Source organism: Candoia aspera, chromosome 7 (assembly GCF_035149785.1).
Source record: "Candoia aspera isolate rCanAsp1 chromosome 7, rCanAsp1.hap2, whole genome shotgun sequence".
NCBI classification, from domain to species: domain Eukaryota; kingdom Metazoa; phylum Chordata; class Lepidosauria; order Squamata; family Boidae; genus Candoia; species Candoia aspera.
In genome coordinates, this window is record NC_086159.1 from 22,703,231 (window position 1) to 22,729,333 (window position 26,103).

The 26,103-nt window shown below is 39.9% G+C and overlaps 1 protein-coding gene across 1 annotated transcript; it reads right to left on the reverse strand.

Annotated features, from left to right (window-relative positions):
• Positions 1-3,032: 3,032 nt before the first annotated feature.
• On the reverse strand, positions 3,033-24,518 carry LOC134501471 (tyrosine 3-monooxygenase-like). The gene is made up of 12 exons (XM_063309312.1): positions 24,384-24,518; positions 22,996-23,170; positions 21,921-22,009; positions 21,063-21,130; positions 20,339-20,389; positions 19,539-19,684; positions 15,199-15,334; positions 13,121-13,190; positions 8,867-8,923; positions 7,796-7,891; positions 4,568-4,701; positions 3,033-3,192 (listed from the first exon to the last, which is right to left on the reverse strand). The coding sequence occupies exons 1-12, from the start codon at positions 24,516-24,518 to the stop codon at positions 3,033-3,035; spliced, it is 1,317 nt and encodes a 438-aa protein (XP_063165382.1).
• Positions 24,519-26,103: the final 1,585 nt, after the last annotated feature.

Genomic DNA, 26,103 nt, shown 5'->3' on the forward strand with positions numbered 1-26,103 from the left:
AGAAATGTGTATGAAGGGGACTATACTAATACATACAGAACTTGTTCCCAGTTTGTACCAAATATTTTTCGTTAAAAAAATCATGGCCAGAAAAAAATCATTCTGTTTAATAGGCATATGGGAAGAATTATGTATTTTATCCATTTAATAAAAGTTCTTCATTTTACTTATGGTATAATAAAGTTAAAATTAATGTGGATTTTAAAAATAATTTTATTATATGTGCCATATTGAGAATATGGAATAGATATAAACCCAGGTTGTGCCCAAAAAACATCTCTGTGGATCTCAGCACAAGAAGCATTTCAGAGAAGAGAAACAGCACGCAAAGACAAATGGTTAACATACTGAGAATTATTAGAAAATCATAAAGGGGAATGTAAGATTAAATCAAGGGAACAAGTAATGGCAGAAGGATTTGTCAATGTTTTTCCCATTTACAGTTATCAGAAAGATTAAAAAATGGATAAAAAGACTTATGGTATGGAGCAAAATAAGACAGAATTTGGAGTACAATTGTGCACCAATGATGAACATGTAATTGCTAAAATGTATAAACTTTTGTTGAAATTAGAAACAGAGGAAGAACAGGTTAAAGAATATATGATAAAGAGGGCTAAGAATTTTGGTTATAATATACAGATAGACCAATGGGAAAATATGTGGTTAAAAGGGTTGAAATATACATTATGTTATGATCTCAAAGAGAATTTTTACAAAATGATACTTGAGGGACATGTAAAAAAGCTTTAAAAGTTTGGATTCAAATTCATACATTGATACAGAGGATCTTAAAGATTAATATTCCGTTGAAGCCAGAACTTCTCCTTTTAGGATTGATGGATAAACAGTTAGAAAAAAGCCATGGAAGATTATTTCAACATACGATTGCTGTGGCCACATTTCTGTATGCACAAAGATGGAAAGATTCAGCACTACCCACTATGGAGGAATGGTTGGCAAAATTGACAGAAGTTGTTGAGATGGATAAATTGACTTCTTTGATTAGAGAAAAGACACTATCTACATTTATTGGTGACTAGAAACCCCTTATGGACATTTTCCCCTTTGTGGAAAAATGAAAAAAATGAACTCGTGATTTATGGTTTTGATGATTAGACAGGATAGATTATAGAAAGAAGAGAGTCATGATGTAACTTTAGAGACAGAGGTTAAAATATAATTGTACTGATAACTGCTGTGAAGAATACCAGAAGCTACTTCTTTATATCTTTATATCTTGCTCTTTTTTTCCTACTTTCTTCTATTTTCTTTTCCTACTGCACTTTTAGCTTTTCCTGTTATTTCTCTCCTCCTGTTTCATTTTCTCTGTTCTAATTTAGTTTGTAGGAGTTCTTATTATTGTTCTTAAAACTTTTAATAACAATTATATATGTAAAAAGTTCTTGATCTGACAATGAAGCAACCTCATGAGACTGAGCACACGATTTTGCTTCTTATGTTATGAATTCTGGATGAGCTTTCAGGTGATGCATTTATTTAGTGTCAGACATTCGCTTACAACTTAAGATAAATAACCATACAGTATTACTGGATGAACTGGCAAGACAAATCAGCATGCTTTAGAGATCAAATAATCTCAACAAAAGGATGGATATACAGGTAGGCAAAATGAATTTGGTCTGCAACTAGAAACATTAAAGGCCCATCTGAAAAAATAAAAGAAGATACTATTCCAGCAAAGGCAAAATTAGTAAGAGCTATTCCACTAATCTACTATTGGATTAATGACATAAACTCATGAAGGACAGATTTGCCAATCACTATTTACAGGTAGTCCTCAACAACCATTTGTTTAGTGATGGCTCAGACTTACGATGGTGCTGAAGAAACCGACTTATGATCTGTCCTCACACTTACAACCATTGCAGCATCCCTGTGATCACATGATCACAATTTGGGCTCTTGGCAACCAGTTCGCATTTATGACCATCGCAGCATCCTGTAGTCATGTGATTGTCATTTTTTACCTTCCTGGCCGGCTTCTGGCAAGCAAAATCAATAGGGAACCATGTGATTCGCTTAACAACCACTTGGTTCACTTAATGCCTGTGGTGATTTGCTTAACAACCACAGCAAAAAAAGTCTTAAAATCTGGTTGGATTCGCTTAATGACTACATTGCTTAGCAACCAAAATGCCAGTCCCAATTGCGATCATTAAGGGAGGACTACTTGTAGTCATGAACTGTCAAGTTCAGAAAGCCTTTTTCATGGTGGCAACTAACTATGGAACACCTTCCCCAGAGAGGTCCACTGGGACCTTCTTTATGTTTGTTGCATGAAGAACTCTCCCCCACTCCCACCAAGAATCAGGCTACCAGATTAAGTTTAATTTGCAATGATTATTTAAACTTTTCATGGTTTTTGCTTTCCTGTTTTACTGCAGACACTTTTATATAAAATGTTCATGTTTAGAATTATATATTGTTCTTGTTTTGTCAGTACCCTTCTATTTTATTTGTTTCGTCACCCAGAGGATCCTATTACTAGGCAGGATGCAAAGGGTGATGATATTGATAATAACACTGATAAAAAACAAAACATAAATCCTAAGAAGATGTATTCTTCGCAACCCCAGTTCCTGGAGAACATGGCCTGGTGGACCTTGCAGGGGCATTTGGCCATCCCAGATTGATGGCTCAGATGGGCCTTTGATCTAGTCATGCAGGGCTACACCAAGAAAACCAAGGGAATAAAGGAACACAAATGACCTGTTTGTGTAAATTTGTTTTATAGGAGTAAATCTGTTTTCTAGGAGTGCACCTAAAATGTACTGCAAGAACGAGACAAATTATCATTGAAAATTTCCTAGAAAATGGCTGATTTGAAATTCACAGGGCTTCTTGTTCCCTTGTTTGGCAAAACATTTCACTGACTTTCTATTTTGAAATGGATTTGACTACCTACTCATTTTTTCCAGTGCTGCAGACAATTTAAATGAGGACAAGATCCTCACTCTAGCACTGTTCTAATGATTGTCTTATACATACTATAAATTAGGTCAATTATTTTATGAAAGCTTTTCCAAAACATTACAGAGAGTGATTAGTTCCTCTTTCAAGTGAGTGGCAATTTCTGATACTTTCTGTGGTGAATCAAGAACTTCCACGCTGCAGGTGATGGGGTTGTAGTGAAGAGGAAAAGGCTTCTTGATTGTAAGAGCATATTTCCTGTGGAAAGCAATAACAAAGGATGGATATCTGGTCTGAAGAAAAAAAAGTCTTTTCCAATTGCATGACAGCATAATGTACCATTGCCTCTAGCACTTTCTGGCAAAGCAAGATTGGCCTTAATATTTACCAAGAAAATACTCATTATGGTTTTGATTTTTTGAGGATGAGTGTGCTATCTATGAGTGGAAACTTACTCTGTCTTTTTTCCCTTCCCTTTGATCCACATATAGAAATAATCTACATATCTCATTAGACTTTTTAATAACGATCTTTAAAGGTTAAAAAAAATGGAAAGGCCCTGATATAACCTTTATTTCCAAGAAGTCATCTGGGACCCCTTTCTTGGAAAACAAAATAGACGAATGGCTGCACCCCGGTGCTTCATTTGGAAGTATGTCCAGCTGCCCAGAAAGTAGGGCATGTGTCATGAGTAATGATGGTGAGCAGGAGGGGGCCTCTATCCAGGGGGGAAAACGCATGCGTAGTACTGAGGAATTAAGCAGCCATTCAAAGAGACACAGATCAGGCCCACCTTAGCTTTTGGGGTTTATATGTCTGGGTTTTTCCCACGCTTATTCAGTTTGTTAGGATTCTGTTTATGTAGCAGTAATAAACACTAGAGAACTACTCCTCGTCTCAGTGTGTGTCTCACTGTTAGGACAGCATGTAAACATAGATAGCACAAAATGTTCTAGGGAAGGGAGGGGCCAGAGAAACCGGCATAAGGCTTTGTGGTAGTGCATCAGTGCTTTGTAACAGGTTATGCCCACCATGGGAATAATTCTGTGAATGCGTCACACCAGCAATTAATTTATAATTGCATCCTCAGTATGTTTACAAACTCCAAATGTACTAATACCAACAGCCTATAAAGACCAGGGATCCCTGCTACATGTTGATGAAAAAGTTCTAAACCAAGATTGCACAGCTTTTTTAGTTGGGGGCTCCACTCACCTTGAGAGTCACATTGAGGTCATGCCAAAAAGTGGATAAGGCCAGAAAAAGTTATTGGAACTGGGAGAATAACTTTGTTTTAAATGAAGTTTAAATTTAATTAACGTTTCATTAAATTGTCAAATATTGTTAATGATTACTCCCATACATCTAATAGTTTTTTCTTCCCTCAGACTAAAAATTACAACTCAGCATCAACTTCATAAGAGCTCTGTAGGCTAAATGTATTATTTTTGTCTTTTGTGTTTTGTTTCTTTCTTCTGTTATTAATTAAAAAGCAATACAAATTAATAAAAAGAACAAGAGCTCTGTAGACTACATTTAATCATGGACATCTAGGGATTGAAGATTGTGCACTCATGATCTAACCCCAGATCATCCTAATCTGGTTATATGCATATACCATCTTTATACTTACTGGAGCTGAGACTTTGCATTTTCAAAACATTCTGCTACGAAGTAAATGGGCTGGAAGGTCTGGTCATGATAAGGTTGGACCACCATCACATCTGGATCAAAGGGTTTATATTCTGGCTTTTCTGATAAAGCATACTTTTAGTAAAGAACAACAGTAGAATTCAATTTAGATTTAAGTCAGTGCTGTTAACAATACAATAGATAATTTGGAGCATCAAAAGGGATGAAATGAATGGATATAGGAAGGCAGAGTGAATTTCCACTTATGAAATCTATGGAACTTCAAGGAAAGATGTTTTTTAAAATTTCGCTTCCCCATGTCATAGAAACAGTTTTTTCATGCAAGCCAGCATTTATTTCAGCTTTTTCAGAATTCAGATTCACTTGATTTGCTCATTTCTAATGTCTAGCTTTGTACATTTTTAAAGACAGATAAGATGGAACAAGGTTAAGCGAAACTTATTTCTCATCAAAACTGTAAAAGTGTTGGATTTTCATTTTAAAGCTCTATTTTGAATTTGGAAATCTGTTACATTTTTTGCTTGTTTATTTGTTTTTTGTCCCTTCAAGTCAGTTTTTGACTCCTAGTGGCTGCCTAGACTAATCCCTGCAATTTTCTTGGCAAGATTTCAGACGTGGTTTGCCACTGCCTCCTTCCAAGGGCTGAGAGAGAATGACTGGCCCAAGGTCACCTAGCTGGCTTCATGGCAGGACTAGAACTCACAGTTTCCCGATTTCTAGTCTGGTGCCTTAACCACTACACCAAATTGGCTCTGTTACATTACCCATCATGCTATAGAATCTAAACAATATCATTCCCCAATCAACTAATGCGACTCTTCTAGCAAACATGGTTTTTTGGTCTTGCATAAAAAAATATGTGGCTGCTTTAATTAGCAATAGGGAGGTGCTATGCTCATGCCTGTGTAGTTCCAAAGGACATGTTTCCAAAATGTGCACAGCATAGTACTGTATATTAGCCAAGCTTCCTGGTATTTGGATCACTGTGGTTATTGTGTTCTTAAGTGCCAGAAAGGGAAAAAAGCAGCCTTCAATGTAGACTTCCCCAACCTAGGCACTCTCCAGATACATGGTCCTCAATTTCCAGGATTCCCAGGCGGAATGGCCATTGCTGAAGTCAGTTGAAGTCCATGAATCTGGAAGGTGTCCAGGTTATGAAAAACTGCTCCAGAGAGACATTGTCCCTGCTTATGCCCACATATTATGACTCTTATTGGAAGCATTCATGAAAAGGAAGGAAGAGATGAAGAGGACATCTTTCTAGAAATGGTGATGGGGTGGATCCTAATATGAATCAGTAAAGCCCAGATTCAATTTATGTTGTGTCAAAGCTGGGAAAGTCATATCTGAAACTCTTCTGGTTTCTCATTTGGCATTGGACCACTGCCTGATTTTCTTCATGCTCAGAAGCTCTGCAGGATCAGATCTAGTTGTAGCTGGATGGATATTACTAGGGAATTCCAAGGGTGTAAGTTAAACTGGGAGGCTGAAAAACTATCCCTAAAGAAGACAGCAGGAAACTGCTGCCAAGAAGACCGCATGCCTGCCTGTGGTCCTATACAGGAATCACCAGGAGTCAAGCTGGCCCGAGGGCATCTTTACCTTTTGAAACTTACAATTTCTCCTGAAGCTGGAATAGGAAATTTAGGGGGAAAGCAGCCTTAATTCCCTTCCAAATACTAAATTTTAGCTGGACTGAAGCTCAATTACTTAGTTTGTAGTTGCATGATCTATAGTCAATTATCCCTGTGAATATTCCTTAGATCTAAACCAGATGCATTCGTAATAATATATAGGTACATTATGCTCAAGGCTTACGAATACATGTTGAAAAGTTTTTATCATCTCGGACCCGGCTTCCTTTCAGAATCCTTCATTCTTTGCTGTGGGAAGTTATGCTTTAAAAATGCTTGATGACCCAATATAACCTTTCGCAGTTAAGGGAGGTTTGTTTTTCAGCAAACGAAGCATGCAGAGGAGAAAGGCCTGCCAACTGTGAACTATGGGCCATTACATTTTACTGTACATGGGCTCAACTCCAGCCTGGGTGTTAACATAAAATTCACTGTATATAATGCAGAACAGCTGAACATACAGTAAAAATATAGTGCAAAACTGAATGTGTTGGGCAGTTTTCTAAAGTTCAAGAGACATCACATTCACTGGCAATGCTTTCATGGAAGTTATGGGTTCAGATAGAGTGTGTTTAAATTTCGCCTCCCATTTTGAAGGACAAAACTGAGTTTCTAGGCCAATGATACTTGAAAACGAACTCTGAAATTTGCCTTCTCTTAAAAACACTACCTAGCCCTTGCTTTATAAACAGATATATTTAAAAGCAATGATACCACTGGAATCATTCTGGACAACTTCAGCTAGGACTGCCAAGTGAAATCTTCCACCAAAAGTGGTGCCCTGAAGATATGTTGGACTCCATCCTCTGTAATTCTCAGCCAGCATAGCTAGTAGCGAGCGAGGTAAATATTAAACCCAGAGATATAAGTGGCCAGCACTTTATATCTCTGTAAAAATGCATTGCATTTAAAACAGGTGCATTAAAAGCAATGGGATTTAAAGTAGGCATGACTTACTGTAAATCCCATCTACTTCGTTGAATTACTATAAGTTTTACTAATTTGGGGAAAAAATTAACTTCCCTTGATTCCACTATGTCTATATATTAAGTCACCCAAAGAATAGTTAAATCAGAACTTAATTCAGAGGCATCCACAGGGGTGGGGCAGAGGGGACATCAAAGAAATCAAGATGACAGTTGAGGTCCTGCCCCTTTCTCCATGTGTTGCTTATGCATTGTACATAGAAAGGGTTGTCATGAAAAAAGGTTGTTACACCCCACCCCCACCCCCCCTGGACACTTCCGGTTACATTTATTTTAATGGATCTATTCTATGTATGACTAAATATGAATCCAAGCCACGTATTTTAAATACGACACTGAAACAATGACCAATATGAGCCTTCATTCCTTCATTCCTTCATTCCCTGATGGCAAGTCCTTTGTTCATCCTTAAGACCCCATGAAGAGTTTTATTTCATTTGAAAATAAATCCAAGAGCATCTGGCTCTGTGCTACCCTCCGATGTTCATTTCTGGTAATGCCTGTCTATTGCTAAATGTTGCAGACTTCTAAGCTGTTGATGTTTCTAGGGAAGACAAAACTCAGACAAAAATACTTGTAAAAACTTACTATCAGTTCCCCATAGGAAGAGAGGAGACCTGCTCCATAGGCTTTGACAGTTTCATTTTGTTTGCAGAGGCCAAACTCAACTGTAAACCAATAGAACTAAGAAGAGAGAAGAGGAAGAGGAAGAGGAAGAGGAAGAGGAAGAGGAAGAGGAAGAGGAAGAGGAAGAAGAAGAAGAAGAAGAAGAAGAAGAAGAAGAAGAAGAAGAAGAAGAAGAAGAAGAAGAAGAAGAAGAAGAAGAAGAAGAAGAAGAAGAAGAAACATATTATGAGAACTTGTCTGGAGTAAGTAAACCTTTCCAGTCCTCAATCCAGTATTTACAACCAGTAATCCCTGGGTCAGTGGAGTTGCTTGTTCATTTGCCTTGATACTTCTTTGCTGGTGTGAGACAGTATTGTGTTGGCAACCTTTTGATTTTTTTCACTGTACCTCTACTTGATACAATATTTGATGCATTTTGGGAAAACAACAACAGCACAATAGCCACTAGCTGAACTGGGGCCACCAAAGTTCAGTCCTGTAAAGGAGAAGGGAAAATGCAAATGTAGTTCAGTGGGAATTGCATCTATCTAACCCACTTTCTCCAACTTAGCCACTTCCAGGTATATTAGAAAACAAGTCCTGTCTGCATGGCCAACATGCTGAAGGGCAGTAGCCTGGAGAAAGCAGTGCTAGATATGCTTGGGTTCTAGATGTTGGCCATGGGGGGTGGGGGGGAGGGGATGATATAATGCAGTGTTTCTCAACCTCAGCAACTTTAAGATATGTGGACTTCAACTCTCAGAATTCTCCAGCCAGCATGTCCACACACTTTCAAGCTGCCAAGGTTGAGAAACACTGCTATAATGTGATAGCATTTTGCAAGAACTAGACATGATGATTCTTCCTCCCTCCCTCCCTCTTTCTCCATGTGTCTGTAAGGACAGCACAATTTGGATTTTCTGGCAGAAAATAACAATATGTCCTGGCTCTTTGGAAAGAGTTGAATATGTTCTATTCATGTGCATATCTCATATAGTACATGTGGATCCTTTGGCATTGTATTTCTGCTGTGGAAATGTGATGTATACTCACTGTTGATAATTTTTCAATGTCAGCATCAGATGCTCCAAGAGAAGCCAGTCCGATATCCTAAATCAAGCATAGTGGTTTTTATTCAAGTTATAAGCCATGTTTCCATTCCATCCCATAAAAGCCTTTCAGAGTCAAATCTTCTTGGTTAAAAGGGAAAAAATAGAATAAAAAGAAACAGGAGAATAGGCAAACAGGAATAGCAGAGTTATACTATTTTCAGTGGCACCTTCAGGAACTTGCTGTTTTCATCAGAATGTCACACACTCTGCCCCTCTAGTGTGTGTGTGCAACATCACATTGCACGTACAAAAGGGGCAGGGCTTGCACTGTGATGCTGCAATGTTGCTTCTGCCATTCTTTTTCCCCTTGGTACCCCTGCCCCCAAGGACACCACTGACCATTCAAGCAGCACCCCACACTAGCCAAGGGGAAAAAAATTAAACAATATGCTGTAAAAATCCCCCTGTCTGTAATTTAATAAGGAACAATTAATTAGGAAGTGGCTAGAAGATGCAGACCGTTCTCATGTGAACTAACCACAAACAAGTGTTCAATTCAGAAAGTGTCTCCATTTAATCCAGTATACTTTTGCTGACAGTGGTCAGTTAAGTAGGTGCAGAAGCCAAAAGATCTCTCACAACCTTGTCTTTCACCAACTGATCAGAGCTACTGTATAGTTCCCTGGAACACAGAGGTCTCTATGCCTAATGGCAATTGCTGGACCCATCCTCCATGAATTTGCTTTTGAGAACACAGTCTTTTCCCAGGAATGTTTATACTGAAAGCAAGGTTGTCATCTTTAGGATAAACATCTGTATGGTTTGGTCTGCCTGCAACTTCCCTCAGGTCAATTTATTATTTCATGATTGTTAATAACAAAATGTAGAGCCAGTACTTCATATCTGGATTCTTGTTTAGCCAAGAAAAAGAATGTATGGAAGTGGAGCATATACTTTCTAATATGAAATACCTTCCTAATCCACCCCATGTGATTTGAACATCTGGCAACATCAGTGCAGAGCTGCAAATCAGATTGTTTATCCTAAAAGCAATTTAACCCAACATTGCTCAGCCCAACCCAGGCAACAGCTGAAAATGAAAATGGCCTGTGCAGCATTTAAAAAGAGGGTATAACAGGAGACCGTTTGCCATTATTAGCTGCTGCTGCTCCTGTTGTTGTCCAGAAAGTTATGGTACTATCAGCTGGTCCAGAATGCAGTGGCCCAGGCAGTGTTGGGCATGCTTCAATATGCCCATTTAACACCACTGCTCTGCAAGCCGCACTGGTTACCAGTGAGCTCCCAGGGACAGTTCAAGTGCTTGTTGTCACCTATAAAGTCTGTCATGTTACAGGGCCAGGTTATTTGAGAGACCTCCTGTCTCCCATGGTTTCTGCTCATCCTCATTCTGCTCATATTAATATCAGGCAGAGCTGGTGCACTTCAGGTCCTTCAATTAAACTATGCCATCTATCATGACCCAGGAAGTGTGCCTTCCCTGTCGTGGCACCTGCCTTCTGGATTGATATCTGTCTCCACCCCCAAAAATCCATGGGACCCCCACCCTTATGATATTCTGGTGGTCTTTAAAATGTGGCTGTTCTCCCAGGCCTTAGGATAGAGTAGCTGTGGAATTTTTCAAAAGATGGAATATTGTTGTCTGGGTGCTTCAGAGTCTTTATTGTTTTTTCTATTTTTAAATTGTAAACTGAGTAATTTTGGAGTTAGGCAGCCTTTAGATCAGATCAGATCAGATCAGATCAGATCAGATCTAACAAATATATACCAAGCAGATTGGGCTAATTCTAAAACTGCTGCTAGAAAATGCAAAGCTCAGCCCCTTCAACCTGTTATCCTTCAGATGAATGCAGACTGGAACCATAATCCCATTGATATAAATTGGAGCTCTATTGTCATTGTAAGTCACGGTTCCCATTTAGTATGTCACATTGATATAACGTGTAATTTTTTTATGAACTACAATATCATTCACCACTCCTATCTATAAAATTCTAGAGTAGGTTCCTTTGAAAATATGGAGAATATAGAGCATTCTCCTTATGGAAATCCAGACACTCTGATAAAAGCTCAAGGGAATCTGGGGGTATGTAAAAGTAAGCCTTAGAAAGTTCTCAGGAGAGCAGTTGCAAAAATAAGGATGGTTGTAGATTAGTTAAGATATGATTGTTGGAGAAATAGAAGGTATAGAGCTGTCCCAAGATGTTTTGCTTTTTGAGGCAGTAGAGCAAACAGCTTGCTATCATGGTGATTCAAGACTATGCTTGGAAATTTGGCACCTGGAACAGAAAATTCAGAAAAAAAGTTTTCCTTGAGTCTAATTCCTGATACCTAGAATCAGCTGCTGAAGCAGATATCTCATGTCTTAATAAAAGGCCCAGACATAGCAATGGAAATGCCTTCCCCATAGGGCCTTTCCAGCTCTCAATAAATCTTGCTTTATGGCTACATTTTTCTATCAGCTGAAATCTATCATCATGATCATCACTGTTGATGTTGCTATTGTTATCATCATTATTTTCCAAAGCTCTTTAAACTTATTACTTGATGAAAATGTTTTTAATTGATATTTTAATACCATATTTTGATCTTTCTACACCACCCTGTGCCAAAATCTTGATTATATTTTGTTTCTATGCTTAATACATTCCTCCTGAGATTTTTTTTAAAACAAACTTGTATTTATTTATTTATTTATCTATCTATCAAATTTGTCACCACCCATCTCCTCCCACTGGAGGGACTCTGGGCGGTTTACAACAAAATAATAGAAAAACAGTAAATATATAATAAAATTCCAATATAAAAGTGCACTATAAAACAATTTCACATAGCTACTAAATAAAAGTAAAGTCCAGATGGCTGCCATCTCATTCAGTCCTTGCATAGGAGGGGCACTTCAAGGCACTAGCCAACCCCAAGTATGACTATTCTCCTCCCCGCCCCAAGCCCGGTGGCAGAGCCAGGTCTTCAGATTCTTCTGGAAGGCTAGGAGCGATGGGGCTAACCTCACTTCCAGGGGCAAGATGTTCCAAAGGGCAGGTGCTACTGCAGAGAAGACCCGCCTCCTGGACCCCGCCAGACAGAATTTTCTTATCAAAGGGGTCTGCAGCATGCCTCCTCTGCATGATTGGGTGTGACGGGTTGATGTAGTGGGGATGAGGCAGTCCCTCAGGTAGCCTGGTCCCATGCCATGTAGGGCTTTGAAGGTGATAACCAACACCTTGAATTGAACCCAGAAGCAAACTGGTACCCAATGCAGCTCACGTAGCAAAGGTGTTATGTGTGCCCTTCTAGGGGTGCCAAAAATAGCCCGCGCAGCTGCATTCTGGACCAGCTGAAGCTTGCAGATACTCTTCAAGGGCAGCCCCATGTAGAGCACATCGCAATAGTCTATATGGGAGATAACAAGGGCATGAGTGAATATATATGAATATATGGTGAATACAGGATGTACTGTCAGAGTCTAGATAGACTCAGCCTTTTGTTTAGACTTAAGAATTATACTGTCCCCTTCTGGCTTCTTAAGGGAGGTTCAGAATCCACGTAGCTGCTTAGCAAAATGCTTCTCTGTACCTTCTCTGCCAAATTGCCAAGCCTTCCTCCAACTTCTGCTGTGCTTTGCAAAACTCTACCCTAAGAACTAATTCTGCTTTGGGTAGGTAGCATTAGGTAACAACTCTGGTTGTCCCCTATCTGGCCTAAATTGCTATATATGCAGTCAGCTAGGAAACTGCCTGACATTGGATCAAACTATTTGTCTATCTAACTCAATATTGGCTATACTCTCTGGCAGAGTTGAACAATAGAAATATTTTTCCAGATGTTAATAGGAATTGCAGAGGAGGAAATAATTATTGTAGGACACTTGAATGGAGCACTAGATCCAAGCTTAGACAAATCATCCCAAGGGGGAAAAAAGGAAGACAGCTTCCAAGAAAGGTTTTTCACTAAATGGATATATTGGCTTTGACCGATGCTTGCAGAGTTGGTAATTTCCCACTCTGGTATTCACATAACATGCCAAGCATAATTAGTTTTAACTCTGGTTACAGTTGTTTGTTTTCATTTGTTTGCTGTATTGTGCTGTGTTAGTTTATGGTTCAGAGAATTGTTCAATTCAGAAAAATGGGTTAATGACTTAACTGCTCAAGCCTATTCCATGAACACGGTCAATATGTGATCTAGCACCATGCCATGGGCATTCCTCCCATCAGAATGAGAACAACAAAATTACCTGCGAAAACTGAGCAAAGTCCTTATCAGCCAACATGGGAACATGGCCCAGCAGTTCGTGACAACAATCCCTGCCAAAGCAAACAGGTTAAAAGTTGTCATAATGGTGTCCCTGGCTTTTAAGTGAAAACTCTTGATTGCCACATCCCACCACAAAGAACATGCATATACTCTATATACGGACTGTCTTGCAGCTGTTCCAACTGCCTCTTTCCTGCTATATTGAGGAATCCTGACATAACCCATTCTCCAGGTGGAAAGTGGATTTCAAAAGCTATGTGAGAGTCAATTTCCCACCTAGTTTGGATGTTTACCAAAGGACTGCACTGAACAGACACAATCCAAATTCAAACCAAAGGGAGACTCCATAGATCAGTTCCCATGATGGTCCAAAACTACTGCAGGCCGCATGTGGCATATAAAGTCATGTATCAATTGAGGAACTGGCCAGAAATGTTCAGATATCAAAATACAGGTATAAAACCTTTTGATTTGGAAAGGTCTCCAAATGATCCTACACCTAGCCGTGCTGAAATTGATAAGGTGGCCAGCCAGATGAAGGTGCAGCTCCATTATGAGCTATTTTTAAAGATATCTTATTTTCTAACATAAGACTTAGATGAATGACTCAACCAGTGTTTTGGGGCTTAACAGCCAACGAGAGTGCTGGATGGAGTCTCTTGCCACGATAATGCCTTCACTGGCTGCACATCCCAAAACAAGCAGCTGACTGGTTCAGCCCACTGCTGTGCTTGGACATACAATATTTACTTATTTATTTATTTACTTACTTACTTATTTATTTATTTATTATTCACATTTCTATCACCGCCCATCTCCCCCTAAAAGGGGGACTCTTCATATGTACATACACAGCTGCAGCCTCAGTTGGCTGGCTGACACAATAAGCTGGCAAGCTGTACTGAGGAAGAGGAGGCAGCAAGGGCAGAAGATTGGTGATCATGGAACCATGGTTGCCTAGTTTCTTAAAAAAAGAAGGGCAGTAGCAATCGGGTGGCAGCCAATAAAAGGATCTTGGGAGCTCCTTGATTGCTCAGGGCCCCCTCAAACCAAAATGCCAATGTATATTAACATTGACCTTGGCTGTGTTGGCTTGCACCGCTGAGTATCATAGTTCATCAAAGATACCCCATCCCAGGAAGAGATGGTTGCAGTACTGATGAAGAGGTTTCATTTTATATTGTTGTTCTAAACACCATTCAGTACCGTACAGAAGATGCAAAGATACATTTAATGAGAAATCAGAATGAGAAGACTCCTCTCTTTACTGAGCTGTATACAAGCCCATGCATTCGCACAGTTACATTCAGGAAGGGGTTTTTCAAGCTAGGCTTACACTACAAATGATTCTTTTCCATCTTCTCTTTGGCAGCTGCCCAGACTACCATCTGTGGCTGGAAAAAGATACTGATTTCTTTTCCACTTTTAAAAAACTAGAAAACAAACTAGAAGGCAAAGAAGGAAGAATACTTGTCCCTCCCCATACTGGTTTCCTATTAGAGAATGCAGTTGGATGAAAAGAGGGAGAAAGAGAAGTACAAAGTATTAAAGGGTGAGACTATACATGATCAGCACCATGTGTAGTTTAAACTTTAGACAAATTTACACAAACTTTTTTTTAGAGGATGGAATTTGGCAGTGCACATGCTGATATTGGATTCTGATGTCAAAAGTTGAAAAGAAGCAGAATGTAATAAAATATGGCTGAAAAAACTGATGGATAAAAGAAATGACTGTGTGGCCAAAAAAGGGTGTTGCATGTGAACACATCATAAATGATTGAGGCTGACAGTGATAACTGTGTGAGTGCCAAGTGAGCAAGAATCTGAAATACTTCCTACAACTTTTTGTCTCCAAGCTACTTTTTAAGAATTACGTCCCTTGTGCCCCAATCCTGGAAAAACTGATATGCTGAATTTGCCTTCTTCAACCTGGAACCATCCAATCTTTTGGGACTGTGGTTGGCAGTTCCAGTGCATGGGATGAGTAGAAGGTTTAGACAATCTAAACGGCAGCAAGAAAACCATGACATTGATCAGTCAGTTCACTTCTACTTACGGTTCTGGGGAATGCATGGGTGATGACAAATGCCTTATGTACTGTGTGCTCTGAAAGACACGAAATGCCAGGGCAGCAAGGAAATCCCGAGGAGACAGTAGCCCTGCAGCTGGTCTCAACCTAAAGCCCGTTTTTTCTATAGGAGAAATTTACAGTGCAGTAAAATATGCCTGATACCAAACACATCTAGACACTAATAACATCTGCATATCCACTGTCAAAATGTATATCTACTGTATGAAAATGAGGGCAAGTTCTTGAGAGGTTCTGGTGTGAGTAGATGGCCTTCCTTTTAGACAAGGGAGGGAGAAGCCCATATTTTTTTCTGTTTTCCAGTTGGACCTCCACACACAAACAGGCATCCATGTCAGTCAATTTTCTAACCTCTAATGTGGCTTTTGTAGGAAGAATTAGAGAATATAGTAGGAAGAAAGGGTTGCAAACACTCACTGTGACCTCCACTTACAATACTTTGGAGCCTGCTCCTCATTATTTTTGGGTCAATCTGCTGACCACTTATTAATGAGATTGTGTCCTAACAGTCAGAAATCACGCTGAGATGAGGAGTAGGTCTCTAGTGTTTATTACTGCTACATAAAACAGAATCCTAACAAACTGAAGAAGCGTGGGAAAAACCCAGACATATAAACCCCAAAGGTTAAGGCGGGTCTGATCTGTGTCTCTTTGAATGGCTGCTTAACTCCTCAGTACTACGCATGCGTTTCCCCCCCTGGATAGAGGCCCCTTCCAGCTCGCCATCAGTACTCATGACAGATTGATTTTTTTAATATTGAAAAGTTACCATGGAATTTATTTGGTCTGAGGACTAGATTGGTGCCAGATGAGAATGTTGGGGTCCAAAAGATGCTATTGCCAGGGAAATAGTTCTAAGTAGGTAGAGCCAATCTATTGCAAGCATGAAGCCCCAACATCTTCACCCCCACACACCTCATTAACACAACATTTTAAACTTTGATTATATGAGATGACAATAGCATGCACTTTGTGATTTCAAGCACTTTCTTCCTTGCTGCCTCTAATCTCTTGATTAATATCTTCCAGATCAGCATATGTTCATTAAACAAGGAGCTTAACTGATGCCACCAACAAGTTCACATACTAGGATTCCACTTTCTAGGATATTTCCTGTTATATCTTCTGGAATGAGAATGAGAATGCTCATTCTCAGTCTAATAAAATACGATGATTCAAATCACTGTTATTATATCTCAGTGGATTTGCAGGTCCCTGATGTCTTCACCTGGGTATTAAGATCTAGGGGAATTATTTCTCAAAGGTGCCACATTTGTCAGGAATTCCCTATCTGGAAATCCAAGATAATATATTCTCCTTGTTCATTTACAGGTGCCACTGACTGACTTTTGTAAGCTTCTGGCTGTAGTTGAAGAAGCAGCTATTCACCCAGGCCTTCAGTTAAATTTTTGCTGCTGTACTTTCTGTTTGCCATCAATGATTGTGTTGCACAAATATGTGTTTTGAGTTTTTAAGCTGTTTTGTGGATTTTGGGTTTTATGGTAAAATAGTTATATTGACTGGATTTGTTGCATCCCTGTCTGAGACTGTTTTATTAATAAAAAAACAGATTACAAATTTTCTCAACTAAACAAATGCATATTTTCTTCTCTTTATTGTTTAATATTGCCTTTCCTCCAGAAGCTCAAAGTGGTAAGAACAGTGTTTCCTCCACAAGTTTTTCCCTGCAACAAATGGATGGATGATGGGCTCAGTGAGCTTCTATGTTTGAAGACCTGAATGTGGTCTCCCCACATCCCATCTGGCATTATTAGTAACTGGATCTTAGGAGTGATGCGATTTACCAAGCACGGCTGCTACTTTATTATTCCATTTTCCCGTGCATTGTCTTGCCATGAAAATGTCTCTCTCACACACGTACACTTCTTGTTAATGTAAGGCCCTTCCCTTTTGCTCTCTATTCTTCTGTAGGGTTGTAACTTCCCATCTCATAATGGAATCTATGTGGTCTTTTGGATGAATGATCTTGGAACCTTCTCAGAGCAATTGCCCTTTGCAGAGCAGCATGCCAGAGTGTAAGAAAAAACAAGGAAGTTCACAGTGATATCCCCAAGGGGGAAAGCAACATCTGAAAATGTTTTTGTAGAGACGCATCACATGAAAAACTTCATCCGTGATTGCTTTCCAATAAAAATAGGGCTGTAGTTAAGAATTGGAAGCAGGGTAGGGCTCATTTAGATTTGGTTTCCCAGAGACATTATAAAGATGACAAGAATCAAAGGCAAAATGAGAATACATTTCTTATAAATACTGCTACATAAATTGCTTTTTATTATTTATCATTTTGTTCTGCCCTGGAATGAGGACACTCAGGGTATAAAATATATGCATTCCCCAAAAATATGATTGTCCTTTTCTATTTTGCAAACCATGTTGCATTTTCATACTTAGTAAATGTGTACTTAGTCTTTTAATGTGGAAATTGTTGACATACTATATTTTTGAAGATGATGTGATAGGTGAATCTATCATATCATCTATGGCTTGATTCAGAACTGGATGCTGGAATGGATCATCCTCCAGTTCTGAACTGTTATTATGAGTGCTTCATCATAAGTCTCCCATTTCTGAACTCTGCTGCTATCATGAATAAAAATAGTAATCTTAGCAGTTACCCAGCACTTTAACTACCACTGTATCTTTAAATAGAATTCAAGGCACAGACCCTGCTTCAATGAACTCTACCAATTAAAAGAAAGGTGATGCCTGCTCAGAAATGCCAGGGATTAAGCATGAGCTGCCCCTGCCACACACACCTGGAGACCTGAAGTCCTCTTCCCACAGGGGAAGCTATCCCTGAGGACACTAATCTTTCCCCTGCCTTAATCTGCTGAGTAACCAGTTGTTGTCTGTTTTAGATAAAACTCCCCACAGACATTTCTGGGCTACTTGAATGGATTGATATTTTTGTGTATCTTCTCATAAAAGATCAGGAGCTCAAGGAACTTTTGTGAGGTAGGTTGGGCTAAGAGAGATTCACTGACCCAAAGTCACCCACTTTCAGGGATGAAAGTGGGTTACCCTGTTGCCAGTTCTCAACCATTACACCACACTGCTCTCTAAATGGATAACACTGAGAGAGGGAACCATTAGGCTATAAGCTGGTAGTGTTCAAAGTCAACAAATATCAAAAATAGTGTTCTTAAGATGTTGGCATGAAACAAGAAGCTGTTCAGTATAACTGACTCCATCAGGTTCATGCTTTTGATGGAGCCTGTGGTTCCATAAATGCTACCATCATCACCTCCTTTAGTGGTTCCCTTTGAGGTCAAGCAAAGTCCTCCTGAATCCATGATGATCAGCTGAAGGCAGAATGACAAATGGCGCACTTCAACTCTGATATTTAAAGCAACCACACCTGCCTCTTTTGCAGCACAGGAGTGGGAGCTAGTAGGGACAGGAGCAGGAACCAGCACCCTGTTAAGAGCATTTATGGGCTTTTCTTCCTGCTAAGGCTTCAGAGCAGCTGTTCTCAACCTTTTGACCCTGGAGGAACCCTTGAAATATTTTTCAGGCCTTGGGAACACCTGCACGTTCAGGCTCAAATATAGGCCAGAAATTACAAAATTATTATATTCATTTCATGCCTAGGTGTGTATATATACATTAACAGTGTTCTTAAACTAAAAATAAAAAATGAAACTTACCTCTTTAATGTGAAGTTGCCCAAATTTGAAATAATTTTTTAAAATAAATCGTGATCTCCCAGGGAACCCCTAGTGATCTCTTGCAGAACCCTAGGCTTCCACGGAACCCTGGTTGAGAAACCCTGCTTAAGGTTACATCACTCCTGATCCAAAGATGCGTCTTTTGGTAGAAGTCTTTTGCAGGCTTCATTTTATCCTGTGCCCACTCAGCCACAAAATAGATGAAATGAACCTTATTCTGAACCCCTCAAAATGTTGCCTACATTCTTATAATTGTTCTGATGTGCACCAAATGCAACTAGAGTAGGGCTTTCTTCCTTGTTCTATCATCCACAAACAAAATGAAACTCAGAGGAGAATATTATGCCAGAAATTGTGTTCAAGATAACTTTTTAAAAATTAACACCTAGGTTTCTAAAGGATTTCTGAAGGGAGCCCTGGAGTTCAGATGCTTATTGGCCTTTGGCAAATTTCAAGTACTGGACATCTTCCCAGAATCACAAGCTCCTTCAGCTGCATAAACCTTCAGAGGGGAAAGCTAACAATTGGGCTAGAAATCAGTACTAGTGAGCTATGCCAAGATGCTTGGCCTGGAGGTTCCTTGAGTGTGTTTCCACCCCAGCAGTTGCTCTAACTTACCTTTCAGAAATGCAGAGACATCTTGGAGTTGAGGGATACAGTCAGCTTGGTATCCACAGTATTTTTCTAGTTGACGAAAGGCTTCCAGGTATTGCTTACAGGCATGGGTGGGGTAGAGGCCACTCAGCTTCTGGTAAATTTCTTTCCTGAAAATAACAACTATTAGCTAGCAAAGAACACCATTTTTTAAAAAAATCAGAGTTGTGCCACCTAAGGCTGGCTGAGGAATTCTGGGAGTCAAAGTCCATGCATCTTAAAGTTGCCAAGGTTGAAAAACACTGCACTAGTGTGAAGAGTTTAGTCCACTCAAAAATCAAATGCAGACTCGGAATGGAACCATTTGCACATCTCCAGCTTTAAATGTAATATTATACCAGCAATATTAGACCAGCCATTCCCACTCTGGTGCCCTCCAGATCAATGGACTACAACTCCTATAATCCCCAGCCAGTGTGGGGTATTCAAAGTTGTATTCCAGTACATTGGAAAGATAGCAGACTGGAGAATTCGGTCACATGAACAGTAGATAACATTTTAAAATAAAATAAATATACACAAATAAGCTGATTTCCCTCAATAGTGGGACTGTTCTTTTTTCTAAGGAAAGATGGGCAAAGACGTATATTCTTTATGGGTGTGAAAGGGAGTATACAGATGTTCCATAAATCAGTATTTATAATAAATGCAATACAGGTAGAGCAAAATGAGACTAAAATATTATTACATGAACGTGAAAATTGCAAGATGGGGAAGACAGCGGCATTGTCAATTCCCCATGTAGGTTCAAGTCATACACTTACCAAGTGGCAGTTTCTTGAGCAGTGTACTCAACTCTTGGCAAAGGGTCACCCCTGGAAAGGCAAAGAAAATCAGAATAGATTAGATCTTCTAGCTTTTTATATTTTATATTACATGGGATCCATACTGTCAAGCTTCACACAGCCAGGCAAAACCAAGGAAGCAGAAACTACACAGATTTCAGCAGCCTATCTTTAATGCTAGGTTGGGGTACATACAGGATCCTAGAAACTGTAATAGGACCTTCCCAGCCTCATTTATAGTGAGCTACTTAAAGTGGAGTCTCTGAATACTTCCAAATGCTTCTTCCCAGATTTCTCTGCACTTGGGCTGAGTTCTCATTTACGAGATAAGCTGTCAACTGATTCACCCACTGCTTTTCCCTCCCAATTTTTTATGTCTGTGTTCTCTTCCATTCTTTTCTCAGCCTCCCCACAATCTCTCACAAATACTAGTTCTTGATGGTTTTTCTTAGGGTATTTTGTCAAGTAATGCTGAACACGCAGGAAGCCACAGATCTTTAATGAAGCAACACAGTGCTCAAACTTTAAGGCAGGAGGTACACAACTGTTGGCTTGAGAACTGCACCAGGCTTTGTGTAACATATCAGGGCTGCACACTGAAAAGGAGTGGAGCCACAACCTATTTTGGGTACCTTAAACATTTGCAGGGATGAAGGTACATAAAGCTTACAGTTTTGTTCAATTATTAATTTGCTGCACTTACTGTCTGTAGTTAAATGCCAGGTCAGCAATAAAAGCCCTCCTTCTCCTATATTCTGGGTCAGCATAACCCTAGAAGAGGAAGGAAAATGCTGCTTGCTAAAGTCCAAACAATTCAACCCCAAATCCTCAGTGCTTGAATTCAGTTGTGACAATAAGGGGAGAATGTTAAAAAATCTGAAACTTAAGTTAACATTGGGATAGATGATTTCAAAGAGTCTGCATTCATCCTTAAAAAGATGAGTAACAGAGACATGACAAATGATTTACTGACTTGTTTTATGTAGGTGGGCTTTGCCTTGCCTTTCAGTGTTAAACTGAAGGCAGTGTATGAAACCAAACTCACATTGGGAGTTTGTTGTTTTCCTTGGCTATAAATAGGGAGGAAATAACCTTTTGTTCAATTTGGTTCAACAGCTGAAACTAAAAACACCAATTTCTCGATGTTTTGGCACAGGAAGAGTCTCTACCCAGTTCTTATTTCACTTTCAGTGGAACATGTGTAAAACCACCTGGATTTGCAAGCACCTATTGTTTCAGTTTCATCTCCTTTCCACCACATAAGCTCCATCACCATAATTTCTGCTTCATTAAAGAGAGATGGAGATGGAGATAGATATGTAGTTTCTCAACTGACATTTACAGAGAAACATGAGTGTGACAAGCCTCTGTTCAATCTACATCATGAACAGTGGTTGTAAGAAGAGTAATTATGCCAAGGAAAAACAAAAGAGCAACTATCTTCAACTGGATGGTTAAATATTGTACCAAGTAGCCTCTGTTTTATTATTTGTACAAGATTTGATAGGGACCTTGGTAACTCCAAGCCTAAATAATTTGGAACAGTGTAAGCATAACTTACCGGGTGGTCACAATTCAGATCAGGGTCAAACTTGGTGATCAGATGATGGCAGTAGTCAAGATCTCTTATTTTCTTTGGGAACCATGGGGCTGTTGGCAATAGTATCGATTGCACACTGTAAGAATGTGACATCTACAGGTTCCCTGGGAGTAGCAACAGTAGTTCATTTGTTCAGTGGTATCAACCTGGTGCCTTCAGAGGTGTTGACCCTACAAACCCCCAAAGCCAAATGGTCTAGAAATTCTGGTAGTTGTAGTTGGTAGTTCTAACATTTCTGTAGATAGGCTCAAGCTATACAGTCAGGCAAAGATGTTGAAAAATGAGATCTTACGAAAATAATCCAGTACTTGAGTTTACCAGCTAAGGGACTATGTAGGAGTTAATTAATATAATCTCAGTGTTCCTATGTAATCAATCAAGACCTTTGCTTGTTGGGAGGCTTACAAGTAAAATCGATCAATCAATCAATCAATACGACAGATGCAGATCAATGCTTCCTTTGGAAGTGTGTTTATGCGCCCAGAAAAAAAGATAAACTGGGGCAACATGGAGAGTCAGAGGGGCAGGTGGTAGCAAATTTGCTCACTGATAGGCAAAAAGTGCTCCAGATTGCAGAACTATACATACAATATAGTGACTGTGGCCCATAATTGTACAACAGCTCAGAAGAAAGATCAGTTACTCCTGGGAGTGGCACTGAGCATTTATAAAAACAGCAATCTGCTACCCTAGAAGAGTATCTTCATCTCCAGATATAATTATGCTATAGATCTGCTTTTGTGATAATACTTTTTATATTGCTGTTTTATAGTCCAGGTCAACCAATGCTTTTATTTTATAAAAATATTTTTATAAAAGATCATCAGGATAACATTTTGCTACAGTAATAAATAGAATTGAAACCCACATAAAGAAACTATCGTGCAGACAAAACATGGCCCTTGGATCACATATTATCTTTAAAACTCTGGCTGATGACTTTTTAAAATCTAAGCATGTTGGTTTCATTACAGTTAGTAACCCTTGGTGTACAATGAAGAAGGAAGGAAGAAGGTAAAAGCTTTTCATTGCGTACCTTTTTCTTCTCTGATAGCTTCCACATCCTCTGCCACCCTCTTCAAGGAATTTAAAAGACTGCTAACCTCACAGTCCTGAACTTCACATCTTACAAAAAATTCAAGGTCGCCATCAGCATTCTTAGATATTCTAGCTGGTCTGGTTTCAAAATGATGGATTTTAGCTTCGAACATCTATAAAAGCCCATCATGGGAAGAAATATATTTTACCACTTTAGCTTGTGAAAGTAAATAAAAGTGTAAACCTACTTTTTCTTCCAAGAGTATTCCCCTATAATACTTGAAACACTTCCCAAAATATTAATCACTCCCCTGATAAACAATTAATAATATTTTTGTTTATTTTCACACAGAGTAGAAGATATATCCACACACCCCCATAATAGATCCGTAGAAGTGCTTTGAATTTGATCTCCCAAAGGTGCTTCAGGGTGTGCAGAGTGTGAACTGAGCCTTAAGGCAGTTGTATCTTTTGCCTGTAGATATGCAACAGCTCAGAAAAGACTAGTTACTCCTGGGAGTAGCACTGGGAAGATGACAGTGTGAATTATGCTTTTTGGTTCTCTTCTTCGCCTTCAAGATGAAGAGTGCTAAGATGGGGAAAAGGTAAAGATGGGTTTAAACCTGGCAGGTGCCATGCCTTGCCAATTTTTCTGGGGCTAAGACCAAATCACTTATGAAGTCCATTATAGTGGACTTCATAAAAGAGAAAGGATACAAAAACAGTCATAGACCTACGGAAGTCCTGTTGGAGGTATGGTGTTACAGTAAAGGAATTAGGACTAGATTCAAATCCCCACCTAGCTACAAAGGAAAGCTTGGGCTAGTCATACTTTCTCTGTTAAAGCCATCCCACAGGACTGTCATTAAGATAACATAATGGGGAAGGCATCTATGCTGCCTTGAACTCCTTGGAGGAAATCCAGGATGGAAATTTAATGTAACGAGTTAAGAGAGCATCAACAGTATTGAATGAATGTGTATGAGACATCAGAAGAGCATGGTTGAGTCTTCCTGAGAAAAATCCAAATGCCCTGAAAAAAATTAATACGATTTTCCCTTACCATTTGCCTTCTGAATGGGCAGGGTATCTACTTCTATAATACCACACAGCAGAGAATCCAACATATCCTGAACTATACAGTTGAGGAAAAGTATATGAGGAGGTGCTTTCAATGCCAGTTTTCCACAACCTGTTTCCTTCCATTATCATTCCCAGTGGAATTGGCATTCATCCGGCTCTCGGATTGGAGAAGATCCCCCCTTTCTTTTTCCTTCCATCCCTTCAAACTGGGACGCACAGAACCCCAAGCTTTAAAGGCTGTTCCCTTTAGAACACGCAGCGCGTGAACCTGTTGGTGTAAGACAGCACTTTCCACAGAAGTACCTCGAAAACTCGAACTGCCTTGGAGGTGTCGGTTTTCCTCCTGTTGCTCAGGGCGAAGGTGAGACTCAGCGTAGCGCCCCGCTCTCCTCCTTTCCGAGCCTTATCCGGAGACCGCTGCTTCTCCGACGGCTCCATCTCTCTCCGCCCTGCGAGCGACCCGAAGCTCTCCTGGCCCTGCAAGATCTCTCTCGGAGGAGGTGGAGGTTCCCCGACAGGATCTACTCAGCTGCCTAAGCGCACCTTTTAGGAGCGGGGCGGTGGGGTTGCGCAGTTGCTTCTGGGCCGGGGAGAACTAATGGGGCATTTGCTGGGGACGGATTTCTCCCATCTGGGGGTGGCGATTCCCGATGCCGCCTCCTTCCTTCAATTTGGAGCCTTCCAATCGCGCTGGACTCCAGCGCCAATGTCGAGGCCGTCTGGGGACGATGGGGAATGGAATCCAGCACACCCGGAAGATACCAGGTTGGGGGAAACTTTCGCACGTGACCTATCCCACTGTGAGTGGTGGAGGGAAACAGAATCCAAACGGGAACGTAAGAATAACTCTCGCCCTCAAATTGATTTGACAATGGCTTTTGCGGTTCTTGCGTTGCGGGGTAGTGCTGGTTACTTCCGGGTGATGTATCCATTTTGCTTAGTTTTTTTAACGGACTTCTAGCTGCTTTGAGAACCGTGTGTGTTCAGAGACTCCTAGAAACGCTCCCCGTCCCCCAAGAAATGGGGTAGAGAGAAAATTCGATAGCAGTCCTCAGACTGCTAAGGCGCAGACGCACATCATTTAAATGGCTTTACCCTGGTTGTGTGAATATCACTCCTTCTTCTCCTCCTGCTCCGGTACAGCAAGGAGGCTGTTGGCTGAGCTAAACTGATATACTGTTGAAGTGGGTAGGAAGCCCGTTCAGTCGCATTCGCACAACACGTTGGGCTTGTTTGTAGTTCCCGGCGTTGTAGGGAAACCAGCTATTGTTATTTCCTGTTCTGTGATTCAAAGCATCGTACAATTTATTTGAAGAAAGCAGGCACTAGGAACTCAGCAATTTGCTTCTTTTTCCGGGTTTATGGATAAACGTGACATTTAAGTGTAGTTCTTAAGTTTACTTGCCAGGAATTCCCCGGAATTCTGTGGGATTTACGGTAAGGCAGATGGTGGCATCAGGGAAGCAACCTCGCTCAATGTGAGTCTCAATTCACATTTTACCCCACCGGGAACAGTGACTATTAAGATCCCGTTGCCCGACACTGAAACACTTCAGTGCCAATTCAAGGTGGTTGGGCATCACTCCACCCAGACGCAAAATTCGTAGGGGCACCGTGGCGCTGTCCGCGGTGCTGAAACTTTGACATTGGCAGCTGAATCCACAACGGTGGATTAAATTGATATAGTTCTCTTTGCTACTTATGATTTGCTTCTCCAGTTAGTTTTCATTTAAGGGGTGATAAATGTGTATGGCTATGTATCTAATTGTTTACCAAAATTTCTTAAAGATAGTACAAAAACCTGGTTTTTAGACTGAAAATGTTTTGCTTATGTAATCATTATTTTGTTTATACTGTTATTTATTTCAAGAAAGCAAGAGAGATCTAATTGGTTTAAGTAAGTAAAATAGTAATAACAGTATAAAATCTTTATCAGTATTATTTCAAGGGGGTGTAACTGATAGGTGATCAGTTCCACTACTGATTTTTAGTAGTGGAATATAATCATAATAAATAATCTGTA

What these genes read in the sequence shown, in the direction of transcription:
- LOC134501471 (XM_063309312.1), bottom strand. Translation starts at nt 24,518, where the DNA reads ATGGAGCCGTCGGAGAAGCAGCGGTCTCCGGATAAGGCTCGGAAAGGA. An exon ending in ATCTGAATTGTGACCACCCG is followed by an intron (nt 21,131 to 21,920) that starts GTAAGTTATGCT and finishes TTCCTCTTCTAG; the next exon opens with GGTTATGCTGACCCAGAATA. An exon ending in ACTTTGCTCAGTTTTCGCAG is followed by an intron (nt 8,924 to 13,120) that starts GTAATTTTGTTG and finishes TGCTTGATTTAG; the next exon opens with GATATCGGACTGGCTTCTCT.